We start from the raw sequence: 13,653 nt of genomic DNA, 5'->3' as shown, positions 1-13,653 counted from the left end.
CGACACCCCCCACCTCACACAGCGCTCTGGCTTCTGCAGAAAGCTCTCCAGACACCCGAATCCCACCATCCCAGAACCTAGGCTCATAAATGCCCAGAGCTCACCACTATGCTCCAGATCAAAGGACTGAGCGTAAGTTCCTGCCTAGAACAGCAGAGGCCCCTGGGTTCGAGCCTCGGGACGACAAGGAATAAGTCCGGCCCCACCAATCGGCTACTCTTCCCCCCCAACCCACCAAGCTAGGCTGGGAGGGGGGTGGAAGACAACCCTTCACCCACCCTTCCTGGACCTGCCAGGGAAAAGGCTCTGGAGGGCAGAGTGTCTGCACCAGATCATACACGGCAAAGCATCTGGCGACAGTCTCAGGAGGAGGAGGGGGAGGCAGGAGAATCAGGAGTTCAAGACCAGCCCGAGCTATCTGAGATCCTGTCTCAAAACACACAAGAACATACATACTGAAAAGAGTGTAATTTTAAAAATTAAATAAGATCATTAGTTCACAGAACCCAGCTATAGCTACCCCTTCCTCCCCCCACGCCCAAAAAAAAATAACATTTACAAAGGGAACTTGGTGCTTACTCTGTAAAGGGATTGTGTGTGCCAACACAGGGCCGCACTGACAGACAAGAGGTCTCTAGACAGACAGCCTTACATGGAGAACACAAATGTGCTGCAAGGCAGACATGGCTGTTGAGGGGTGTGGAGGACTGAGAAGTGGTTAGGTAGACACAAAACAGAGTCAGGACAAGATGGCACTACCATAGTCACTTCAGTGGGTAAGGAGAATGAGGACATACGAACCTCAATAACAGGGGGCTGGACAGCAAGGGAAGTTGGGGCAGAAACCTGGCTCACCAGAGGGGTGCATTGGGGAAAGACCGGAGAGGGCTCAAGAGGAGGGGCTGGGACTTTCTTTCTTTCTTTCTTTCTTTCTTTCTTTCTTTCTTTTTTTTCTTTTGAGACAGGGTTTCTCTCTGTAGCTTTGGAGCTTGTCCTGGTACAGAGTAGTAGACCAGGCTGGCCTGGAACTCACAGAGATCCGCCTGCCTCTTTGTCCTGAGTGCTGGGATGTTAAAAGGTATGGGATGGGCCTTTTAACCGTCTATCCCCATGCTCCCCACACTTACACAGAGTGTGACAAGCTGTTGGTAAGAGAGCACAGGGCCACTCACTCCTTGCTGTCTAACTCCTAAGATCTGTACATGGACACCGTGAGTGTTTGACAGGGCTCTCCCACACATCCTTTCTAGCTGGGCGTTGGTGGCGCACACCTTTGATCCCAGCACTGCGGAAGCAGGGGCAGGAGGATCTGTGAGTTGGAGGCCAGCCTGGTCTACAAAGTGAGTTTCAGGACAGCCAGAGGTGTCACATAAAGAAAGCCTTTCTTGAAAAACAAGCAAAAAATAAATAGAACTTCTCTCATTACTTTTCTTTAATTATTTTGTGTCTGGAGTGAGGACGGGAGGCTTATGTGACAGGGAGGGCGTCTGGTCGGAGACCGTGCTCTCCTTCCACCGTGTGGGTCTTTGGTATCTCATTCAGGCTGTCAGGCTTCACAGCAAGCTCCTTTACCCATCTCTCAGGCCCCTTTTTAGATTTTGTTGTTGTTTTGTTTTGAGACAGGGTCTCACTCTGCAGCCTGGCTGTCCTGGAACACTCTGTAGACCAGGCTGGCTGGCCTCCAATTCACAGGGATCCTCCTGCCTCTGTCTCCCAAGTGCTGGGAGCAAAAGTATACACCACCACACTTGGCCAGCACCTCAATTCTTGTTTTTGTGTTTTTTGTTTTTTGTTTTTTTTTTAATTTGTTTATTTCTTTGAGACCAGATTCTCATACCAAAATTGACCTTGAAGTCCTGATCCTCCTGCCTCTACCTCTCCCAAATTCTGGGATTACAGGTATGAGCCACCACACACAGAAAGATTTTACTGTCGGCAAATTGTTGATGACCCCCCCACACTCCTTCAGTTACACAACTCCCAAAGGGGTCGTGACCAGAAGTTTAAGGAGCCAGGCTCTGGTGTGCCTGTGAGCAAACACACCCACTCAGCTACTCTCGTTCTTGTAGCAAGAGCTGCCAATAGTCACTCATGCAGCAGGAATCCCACACACAATGCAATTTTATTCCTTTGTGCTGTATACACACTAATGCTCTAGATTTCTGGGCCTTTTTGGGGGGTGCACTGCTTTTGGTACCCCGATCTTCGAATACACACCCTTTCTGCCCCCACTCCCCAGGCTCTTTTTCCTTCCGGTGGATGGTTCCTGTATAGGGCAGGGAGGCGAGCCTGGTCTCTGTCCTCTGGTCACAACCTGACGACAAGGGAGTTGACAGTCTGGTCAGACACACGCACCCAACCTTAAGGTTTCAAGCACATCAGGGATCTTACTCACGCCACTAAATTCACTGAATCACCAAGAGGTTACTCACTGGTCCCTGGTCACACAGTCAGCCGGAGCTAGGCCTCTGTACCCCATTTTACAGATGAAAACAATGGGTCCTGGAGAGGCAAGGTGCCCCCGCAGGAGTCTGGCCTCTGGATACTCTTGGGAGGAGGAACCAGAAGTGCCAGCTGGGGGCCAAGCTGAGGTGTGCAAAGAAAGAGAAGTATCCACCACCACAGGCCAGCAGTTGATGCTCAGAGACCACACAAAGGCCCTGGCCACTGTACATGTCAGATGTGAAGGCCTGGAGAGGGGAACCTGGTAGACCTCACCCCCGCAGAAAGGCTGACTGGTGGGACGGCTGTGGAGGGCTGTGGAGGCCAGATGCTCCTGCCCACCCTGGAGACCCACAGGGAGGTCCCCGTCCAGATGTCAGCTGAGAGCCCTGGTTAGGGTGGGGTGTGTAAGGAATGTGCTGGACACTGTAGGCTTTTGGCTTTAATAAGCAGCTTCAGTTGGGCACATGTTGCACATTGAAGACTAACCTGCTGTTCCCATTCAGCACCCTGGCTGTCACAGAGGTGGTCAGCCGCTCACCCCCCATCAAGCCCCCATGGATTACCTGGTTGAGCTCAGCACCACGAAACTAATAGCTGCAATGGAGATGAGACTGCCAGCCAGAATGCAGGTGGGTATCAGGGGCAGCTCCCCTGTAGGGTGGTGAGGAGCCTGGGTTGGGCTTCTGCTAGGCCAGGGGCAAGGGAGGCATCTTAAGGCCCCTCCTTTCCTGGGCAATGGCAGGTCCAGCCATTCCCCAGCTCTGACCACCTTCCTGGACACACTGTAGCCCCTGCTCCAGGCCCGGAAGGGCCTTCTCACCTGGGGGCAGCAGGATGGGAGCACTGCTATCGGCACTGATGCCGTTTGTGGCTTCGCACTGGAACCAGCCCGACATCTGGGACAGCGGGATGGAGAAGGTGGCAGGCTCCCCATGGAGTGGCCTCTGCTGTACACGTACGTGTCCGTCATCCGCAACCAAGCGGTAGATAATGGGTGGACTGCCGGAGGATGCCAGGCAGGAAAGGTTCGCGGTGGGGCCTGAGTCCCCGTTGTACAGTGTGACGTCAGTCTGCAGCTGGGACACGGGCTCTGACAGGGAGGGAAAGAGCGCGGGTGATATGAGGATGCTTCTCAGACTCCCAGTACAGTCTCCTCTTTATATGCAAACGGACCCAGAGACTTAGCTGTGACTGCCACCTCCCCCAGGCTGCCTGCCAGGCTGTCCTCTGCACTGCTTGTCTAGGCTTCCAGGCTGCTTGTAATATATACTATACAATTTCATTTTTTTTTTTAAATTTTGACCTGGGAGGTAGTGGTGGGCACCTTTAATCCTAGTACTCGGGAGGCAAAGGCAGGAGGATCTCTCTGAGTTCAAAGCCAGCCTGATCTACAGCGTGATTTCCAGGACAGCCAGAGCTTCACAAAGAAACCCTGTCTCAAAAATAACAAATATATATATATATATATATATATATATATATATATATATATATATATATATTTTTCTATAAGGGAACGAGGTTTTCAAGACAGAGTTTCTTTGTGTAGCCCTGGCTGTCCTGGAGCTCATTCTGTAGCCTAGGCTGGCCTCAAACTTAGAGATCCACCTGCCTCTGCCTCCTGAGTGTGAGTGCTGAGACTAAAGGCATGCGCCATCACCACCTGACATCACTGAGTAATTTTAAAAATTGTTTTGGACTAAGCTCCTGCAGGGACCAGGCTAAAAATAAAAATGGACTCACAAGAGCTAGGTTCCACATCACCAAGCTAACACTGAGCAGAGGGCAGGCAAGGCTCCCAGGCAGCCTGCTAAGTTCCTAAGTAGTGACCTGGCCAGACATGCAGCACATGCCTGAAATCCTAGCCCTCAAGAATGTGAGGCAGAAAATAATAAATAATTAAATAAGTAAATAAGGAAAGGCGGGGAGAGAGATGGCTCAGCAGCTGAGAGTGTTCACTGCTCTTGCAGAGGAACCTGGTAGACTCCCAGCACCCATGGTGGGTGGCTCACAACCACTGTAACTCCACCTCCAGGGGGTCTTATGACCCTGCCCTCCAAAAGCGCCTGTACAAACCACACACAAATAAGCAGGCTGGGCATGGTGGCACATGCCTTTAATCCCAACACTCCAGAAGCAGAGGCAGGCAGATCTCTGAGTTTGAGGCCAACCTGGTCTATCTAGTGAGTTCCCAGCACTCGGGAGGCAGAGGCAGGCGGATCTCTGTGAGTTCAAACCTGGTCTACAAGAGCTAGTTGCAGGACAGCCTCCGAAGCCACAGAGAAACCTATCTTGAAAAACAAAACAAAGCAAAGCAAAGCAAAGCAACACACACACACACACACAAAGCAGTTGGAGGCATGGGAAATTCCCATGAATTTAAGGCCAAGCTGGATTACACAGCAAATTCCAGGCCAACTTGGGCTACAATGTGAGACCTGGCCAAGTGTGATGGCCCATACCTTTAATTCTGGCACTGGGGAGGCAGAGGTATAGTTCAAGGCCAGGCTGGTCTACAGAGCAATTTTCAGGACAGTCAGGGCCACACAGAGAAACTCTGTCTCAATAAACAAAACAAAAGAAACAAAAAGAAAAAGAAAAAAGTATTTGTTGCTCCTAAAGGACTCCAGTTTGGTTCTCAGCTCTCACGTGGTGGCTCACAGCCGTGTGTAAATCCAGTTCCAGGGGCTCTGACATCCTCATCTGGCCTCCACAGCACCACACATATGTGGAGCACAGACATAGAAGCAAAACACTCAGATACATAAAGCAAAAATAAATCTTTAAGCTAGGCTGGGGATGTAGCTCAGTGATTGGGTGCTCACCTAGCCTGATACACCTGTGGCCTAGAGATTAAAGGTAAGAGCCGTGGATCAGGATGACAGTCTCATCTCTTGGTGCCAGGCAAGCTCCTTCAGGACAAGAGCCACCACTTGGAGAATGGAGGTGCTGGAGTCTTTAGCCAGATGCACGGAGCATCCCCACTGACCAGTAGCTAGCTGCCCATGCCTGGCCTCGGCCTCATCGGTGCAGTATGCAACCTCCCTTGCAGCTTTCCAAGCCAAGCCCTGTGGTGCCCTGTTGTCACCCTGCTTCACAGGCAAAGCAACTGAGGCCTAAACATTGAGAGACTTGTTCAAGATCCACAGCCAGCTCACAAGGAGATCCAGCCTTCCGCATGCTGGGCTGCAAACCCTGAATGCCCTCTTTCAGGCTCTTTGTCCTGGTGTTTTTAGGGGATAAGGATGCTGGGCTCATGGAGGAGAGCAGTACTTCCTTGTTCCTGTTAAGAGGGAGTGACAGCTGGGGTGGAAAGGGAAGAAAGACGTCTCAGGGTAGGCAGTGTGGGGGATGAAAGCAGATGTGGTCACTTGCAGGTTGTCTAAGCAATGCCCTCAACCTCCAGAGAACTTGGACTTCCACAGTGACAGTGGGGGACCTGACTGCCTCCCTGTGGGTGTGGATGAGATAATTAACAGCAATACCTTGATTACCAGCCCCATGTCAGACCTCACTGCACCTTCTGGCCCTTGCCGGGAGACTGTGTCCTCTGGTCACTGTGGACTGTGCTCAGCCTTGGAGGCAGGCAGTCTTCCCTCTGTCCACTCTGCTGCCTCCTCCTCTCTCCCCTCTAAAATCCCCATCTCAAAGTCCACCGTCTCCTCCCCAACCCCTCCAATGATCCACACCCCTCTAGCTTCACCAGCCGCACCCCTGTACTCACTGTCCCACAGCTCCAAGTACATCTGCAGCCTGCTGCTGGGCCCGTAGGTGCCCAGGTCAGAGGCTGCTTGGCAGGAGTAGGTGAGCAGGTCTGGGCTGGATTTGAGTGTGATGTTGATGTTAAAGGTGGCCGGCTTGTAGTCACGCACAACCCTTTTTGCTACCAGGACACCTCGGCTAGCCATGAGAGAGTAAGTGATGGGCCGGGGTGCCTCGGGGATGTCACAGGTTATGAGCACTCGGCGGCTTTGAGGGTAAACTGCCAGCACTTTGTAGGCAATGGTGATGTCTGTGAGGTGCATCGGTCAGGGAAAGAAAAAAACCAAGATGGGTCAAGCACTTTGAAACTCTGGTTGGACAATTCTTCAAAAAGTTAAATAGTCGGAGCTGGACAGAAGTCTCAGTGGTCAAGAGTGCTTGTAAAGATTTGGGGTTTGGGCCGGGCGTTGGTGGTGCACACCTTTAGTCCCAGCACTCAGAAGGCAGAGGCAGGCGGATATCTGTGAGTTCGGGACCAGCCTGGTCTACAAGATCGAGGTCTAGAACAGCCTCCAAAGCCACAGAGAAACCCTGTCTCGGAAAACAAAACAAAACAAAAAACAAAACAAAACAAAAAAACAAAAAACAAAACCAAAAAAAAGAAGAAGATTTGGATTTTTGTCCCAGCATATATCAGTCAACAAACAACCACCTGCAACTCCAGGACTGGGGGAAGGACATGCTCTCCTGGCTGCCAAGGGCACCTGCACAAAGTGGTTCACAAAGACCCATTCAGATACATATACACATAGCAAAAAAAAAAAAAAAAAATGTGAAAGAAGTGTAAACCTAGGGGTTGAGTGTGTATCTCAGTGGTAGAATATAAGGCTAGCAACCATAAGACCCCCGAGTTCAGTCTCCAGCACCATAAAAAAGGCGGGAAATGTTGAAAGAATTAGTGATGATTCAGCAATTACACTCCTGGACACATCCCAACAGAATCAAAGACAGACTCAGCCAGAGCCGTCACACACATGTCAGGGCAGCTCTGGTTATGGCTACCACAGGAAACAGCTTCAAATCCTAAGAGTTGAACATGGTCTGTGCAAGGAATATGATTTGATCTTGAGGACAAATGAGGGTTTAGAGGTGTCATGTCTCAGCAGAGCCTGAGCCTGGCATGTTGAAGGCCCTCCATTTGGTTTCCACTGAGGTCAAAAGGAAGAAGTGAGCCCCACCCATTTCTTGATGCCGTAGCACCAATATAATATGACTCCATGCCTAGAAGCCAGACAGAAGGGAAACTGCTGTATAAGTACATTTTGGGGGGCTGGAGAAGTGGCTCAGTGGTTAAGAATGCTTGCTACTCAGATTCACACAGTGGTTCACAACTGCCTGTAACTCCACTCCCAGAGGGAATCCAAACCCTCTCCTGGCTTCTGTGGACACTGCATGCATGTGGTACATAGATACCGCACGCATGCGTGCGTGCGCGCACGCGCACACACATACACACACACACACACACACACACAGACACACACACACACACAGATATATATACACAGACATACACATGCAGACACACAGACACACACAGACACACAGACATACACAGACACACACACACAGACACACACACAGACACACACACAGATACACACACACACATACACACAGAGAGACACAGACACACACACACTGACACAGACACACAGACATACACACACACATATACACACAGAGAGACACACACACACATATACACACAGAGAGACACACACACAGACACCACACACAAACAGACACACACACACAGACATGCACACACAGACAGACACATACAGACATACACACACAGACACACAGACACACAGATACACACAGAGAGACACACACACACACACACATATACACACAGAGAGACACACACACCCATATACACACAGAGAGACACACACACAGACACACACATACAGACACACACACAGACACCACACACAAACAGACATACATACAGACACACAAACAGACATACATACAGACACACACACATAGACACACACACACAGAGACACACACATACATACACACACACACACACACACATAGACACAAACACACATACACACACACACCACACCACAAAGACCAGGCATGGTGTCAGCTTTTGGCAGGTAGATCTTTGTGACTTTAAGGTTAGCCTCGTGTACATAATTCCAGGACAGCCAAACTACACAGTGAAACCCTGTGTCAAAGAAGAAGGGGAGGAAGAAATAATTAACATCCCAGACTCCAGACTGGATGTGTTGCCCTTGCTCTACTGGGCCTGGAAACTGTACAGTACCATGGTCAAAAAACTTTCCATGGGGGCTGGAATGATGGCTCAGAGGTTAAAAGCAGTGACTGCTCTTCCAGAGGTACTGAGTTCAATTCCCAGCAACCACATGGTGGCTCACAACCATCCATTATAAGATCTGGTGCCCTCTTCTGGTGTGCAGATATACATGGAAGCAGTATGTTGTATAAATAATAAATAAAAATTATTAAAAAAAAAAAAAAAACTTTCCATGGCCTAAGTTAATCCCAGCACTTGGGAGGCAGAGGCAGGTGGATCTCTGTGAGTTCAAGACCAGCCTGGTCTACAGAGTGAGTTCCAGGACAGCCAGGGCTACACAGAGAAACCCTGTCTAATAAACCAGAGAGAGAGAGAGAGAGAGAGAGAGAGAGAGAGAGAGAGAGAGAGAGGAAAACTCCATAGAGGAAGCTCCAGGCTGTCACAAATATTTCCCGGGACTCCCCACACTTCTGACCACTGCACACACTTGCTTTCAGATCCTAGTTCCTGCTCAGGGGAACTTGTGTCTCCTGGCACTGCAGCCAGTGCGGAGGCCAGGGACCCACCCCACACTCCACAGCAGGAAGTGACCCACTGAGACAAAAGAAGCCCCTGGAGAGAGGACAAGTTCTGAAGCCACCTGCATGACACCAACAGAGCCCTTTTTTCTGTGGCTTTTTAAATTCTTTGCTAAGTACTAAGTACTCCTCTTTGTGAGGGAGATTTTATTTTGGTTTTTTTTTGTTTGTTTGTTTGTTTGTTTTTTAATCAAAATAGATTTCCAATTTGAGACACTGGGCCTAACCTTCTCTGGCAGACTTCTTTTTGTTTGTTTGTTTGTTTGAGACAGGGTTTTTCTGTGTAGCCCCAGCTGTCCTGGAACTTGCTCTGGATAGAGGGTTGGCCTTGAACTCACAGAGATCTGCCTGCTTCTGCCTCCCTAGTGCTGGGATTAAAGGCGTGCATCACTAACTCCTGGCTTTGGTCGACTTCTGTCAGCTTGATCTTTGGGGACAACAGAGATCTTAGGGTTCAAGGAAGGTGTTTGGGGCTGAACTGCATCTCACTGGGTGGGGAAAGGAGTTTAGGGCCAAATTGTGGTTACATGTTTGTTTGGTTTTCTCTTTCCTTCATGAAGAGCAACGGGCATGACTTATAAAAGTGAAAAGAAAAAGTGCCTCTCTCATTTCCATCTTGGTGGCCTGGAATAGAAGCTTGGTTTGCATACGTGGGACTGGAAGTGCTAAGAAAGCCCGGTTTGCTCCCCCAGGTGAAAATAGAAAAGATCGCTTTCCACACAGCCTGCTGCGGTGACAGCTGCTAGGTTTGTCGTTTTGTTCTGTTTTTGTTTTTTTGAGACAGGGCCTCACTATGTTGCTCTGGCTGTCCTGGAACTCACCAGGTAGACCAGGCTGGCTTGGAACTCACAGAGATCCTACTGCATCTGCCTCCCAAGTGCTGGAATTAAAGGTGTGCAGTCAGGACTGGTACCTGCCCCCCCCCCACTTTTATCTTAAAGATAGGGTTTCAATGTAGCCCAGCACCTTTGAGCCTCCTGTCCCTAACTTCCAGGAACCACCACACTCACTGGTGCTTTCCATTCTAACAGCCTAGCGTGATCTCTCACTCTCTCTGTCCCTGCAGGAGGGGTGGTGGCTCTATTCTTTCTGTACCTGGTTTTATCCTCGTGGCCTGCCACAGTGCCAGCAAACAAACATCCTCTGAGATTTATGAAGGAACAAGAAGGGATGAGTCAGCCTTCAGAAATCTCCTCAGCACTGCTGAGCGGGGGCCAGGGGCTGAGGGGACAGGAAGGCAGGACCGCCTCTGCCCAGGTACTTTCCTGAGACCCAGCCGCCAGCTCTTTTTTTAGCTATGACACTAATAACCTTTTTCTTTTGTACAGAAATGAGGAAATGGTAGTTTGGTCTGTGCCTCACGAGTCTGAGACCTCCGTCAACAGCACCCTGCACCCCCCTTAAGCAGAACAGAGGGGATGCCCAGGAACGAAGAACAGGACAGGGAGGTGACTGCCTGCCTCCACCACGAGGGGCACGGAGATGACAGAGATGACGCTGAGTGCCACGGGAGGGCCCACGAAGGAGAGGGGAGGGGTGGAGGCAAAGGGGAAGATGGAGTAGGCCAGGGGCTGTGATCTTTCCCTGCTTCTCTTCCTTCCTGGCTCTGTACCTGGACTATTGGGCAGCAAAAGAGCAGGAAGGAGAAGGTAAGGGGAGACAAAAAGAGGAAAGGGAGGAAGGGGAGACAGAAAGACGTGTGTGTGTGTGTGTGTGTGTGTGTGTGTGTGTGTGTGTGTACACGTGTGTGTGTGTGTGTGTGTGTACACGTGTGTGTGTGTACATATGTACATTACACACACACACACACACTCTTAGAGAGAGAGAGGACACTCACTTTCAGCTGCTTCCAGAGCAAAGAATCTTAATGTCCAAGATCCCCAGATCCTTCACCCCCCTCCTCCCCTCCCGAGGGTCCTCTAGGGATAAGTGCACACTAGAATTTTCTGGCCTCCTCTGGATCCCACATCAAGCAGAGCTGTGGAGCTTGGGGCTGGGGGAAGTGTGTTCCCTATGAGGACCTGGGGTCCTGGGGCAGGAGCACAGCTGCTGAGGAGCCCTCCTCTTCACACACTCCAAGCTCCTCCTCTCTCCATGCCTCCTCAAGGCCTCACACAGCCTTGTAGGGTGGGGGCCAGAATCATCCATCCGGGTCCCTCCCACCCCCCTTTCCTCACCATTAATAATCTCTCTCCAGCCAAGGCACCCACCCTCCACAGGCATGCAGCTCTGGCCGAGGCGTTCCCAACAAGATCCTTCTCTCTGCAGTTTGGGGGCTACTCACCTTCTGTCCCTTCTGTGGGCTCCCCTGAGAAGCTGTAGGCAGCTGTAAAAGAGAAGGGTCAGGGGAGCTGGGCAGAGGAGGGAGACAGCCCAGACAGCTCCCTGCCCAGGCTGACACCTGATCAAGAGGTCTTAGGAACTGGTTAGCAGCTCTGATCATGACAGTTATTTTATTTGATCTTACTTCACACAGGGTCTCTCCTGTATTCCAGGCTGGCATTGAACTTACTATGTACCTGAAGGTGGCCTGGAACTCCTGACCTTCCTGTCTCCACTTCCCCCAGTGCTGGGATTACACACACACACACACACACACACACACACACACACACACACACACACACACACACCCTGACCATGGCATCTGCATCCATGGTCAGCCTGGTTTAAATGAAAGCTCTCACACTGGCAATTCCCATTGCAGCAAGTTAATGGGAATCAGGGAACCAGGAGGGATTGGCTCAGCAGTAAAGTGCTTGCTATGCAAGCATGAGAGCCCGAGTTTGGGTCCCCAGAGCCCACCAAAGAGGTGGGTGTGGTGCAGGCTTTAACTACGGTGTTGGGGAGCAGGGTAGAGAAAAGTGGATTTCTGGGCCTAGCTAGCCAGTCTAACTGAAACTGCAAGCTTCATGCCAGTGAGAGAGAGCCTTTGCCTCAAAAACTAAGCTAGGGAAATGACTGAAGAAGACATCAACGCCTTAATGTCTGGCTTCCATATGTATCCACATTGACAACACACACACACACCAGTGGAATTGAGGTGATGCCCTAACACGGTTGATCATGCAAGCATGCTAGTCTATGGGGCTGCTATGGACATCCTGCTCAGCACACCCCCAACACACACACATTCTCCCTCTCTCCCTCTGGTGCTTCTGCCTCCAGGTCTCTCTCAGGACTCTGTAATGCCCCATTCCCTAAGTCTACTTCCTCCAGGCCCTTTCCATGGTGTCTGCAGGAGACTCACCCAGCATGGCCACGAAGAGCAGCCAAAGGAACCTCATACTTCTGCAGGCTGTGGTGCCTCTGGCTCAGGCTGTCAAAAGCCTCCTCATCTGGCCTCGCCACCCTAAGGCCCCTGGATGCCCCTTGGGTGGCTGCCTGCATCTAGAAGATAATCTGAAGAAGGCTGTGGTTACCCAGGGGCCCCTGATACCCTGCGGGGCTAGCTCCAGGGATGTCACCTGTGGGGGAGGGAGGGAGGCTGTGCCTACTGAGTTCCAGATGGTGTTTTTAACACAGGGGCTTTCTTTATCAAGGACATTTTAAAAAGTCTGTAACAATTTATTTTTTTAGATTATTATGTTTATACATAATATACATAATATACATAAAGCCAGGTGGTGGCACATGCCTTTAGTCCCGGCACTCGGGAGGCAGAAGCAGGCGGATCTCTCTGAGTTTGAGACCAGCTTGGTCTACAAGAGCTAGTTCCAGGACAACCTCCAAAGCCACAGGGAAACCCTGTCTCGGGAAAAAAAAAAAAAAAAAGATTATTATGTATACAGTGTTGTGTCTGCATGTCTGCCTGCAGGCCAGAAGTGGGCACAAGATCTCATTACAGATGGTTGCTGGGTCCTCTGGATTATTTTTATTCTATGTACATTGGTGTTTTGCCTGCACGTACGTCTGTGTGAAGGTGTCAGATCCTCTGGAACTGGAGTCACAGACAGTTGTGAGTTGCCATGTGGGTGCTGGGAATTGAACCTGGGTCTTTTGGAAGAGCAGTTAGTGCTCCCAACTGCAAAGCCATCTCTCCAGCCTCACCAACCTTAGTAAAGAGGCTTTCTTTATTAAGGAGCCCTGGAGTGGTTACCTGCTCAGAGGTAGCAGGAGAGATGCTTAGCTTAGGCCCTGTCTATTGATCTGTACCTGACCCCACTGATCTGCTACAGCTGCTGTGTTCTCTCTCCCAGTTAGACCTCAGCGTGTATGAGGCTCTCCCTCACCTGAGAGTATGGAGCCTGTGTCTAAGGAGTCCAGAGAAAGGCAAGCTCATCCCTTAAGGACCTGGACCCAGTCTAATCTGGACAAAGGAGAGTACGTCAGGCAACCAACAGTGGTGTGGCCCCTCCAACCCTAAGGCCACACCAGAGCCAGACCCACAGGGTCTGAGGGACACAGCGCGCCAAGGAAGCAGGTGATATGGGCACTAGAACACGGTGCCCTGTGGGAGGCCTCTCATTTCTGCCCGTCCATGTGGCTGGGCTCCTCACCCCAGTCTAGGCCTGGGCCTGCAGACCAGCCTGTGGCTTTCTGGGCATGCTCAGTGACTGCTCAGCAAACACCCACGTTGGCAGTTTCTGC

General features: G+C 50.7%; 1 protein-coding gene across 1 annotated transcript; it reads right to left on the bottom strand.

The window, feature by feature from the left end:
* Positions 1 to 2,110: 2,110 nt before the first annotated feature.
* CUNH17orf99 (chromosome unknown C17orf99 homolog) lies at positions 2,111 to 6,567 on the bottom strand. The gene is given in 4 exon segments (XM_035447311.1): positions 2,111 to 3,099; positions 3,102 to 3,131; positions 3,266 to 3,535; positions 6,170 to 6,567. Coding segments are annotated over 4 exon segments (696 nt in total). The 5' UTR covers positions 6,471 to 6,567; the 3' UTR covers positions 2,111 to 3,004.
* Between the last annotated feature and the right edge of the window lie 7,086 nt (positions 6,568 to 13,653).

Source organism: Cricetulus griseus, chromosome 7, assembly GCF_003668045.3.
Source record: "Cricetulus griseus strain 17A/GY chromosome 7, alternate assembly CriGri-PICRH-1.0, whole genome shotgun sequence".
Lineage (NCBI taxonomy): Eukaryota > Metazoa > Chordata > Mammalia > Rodentia > Cricetidae > Cricetulus > Cricetulus griseus.
This window is presented reverse-complemented; position numbering and strand designations above follow the sequence as displayed.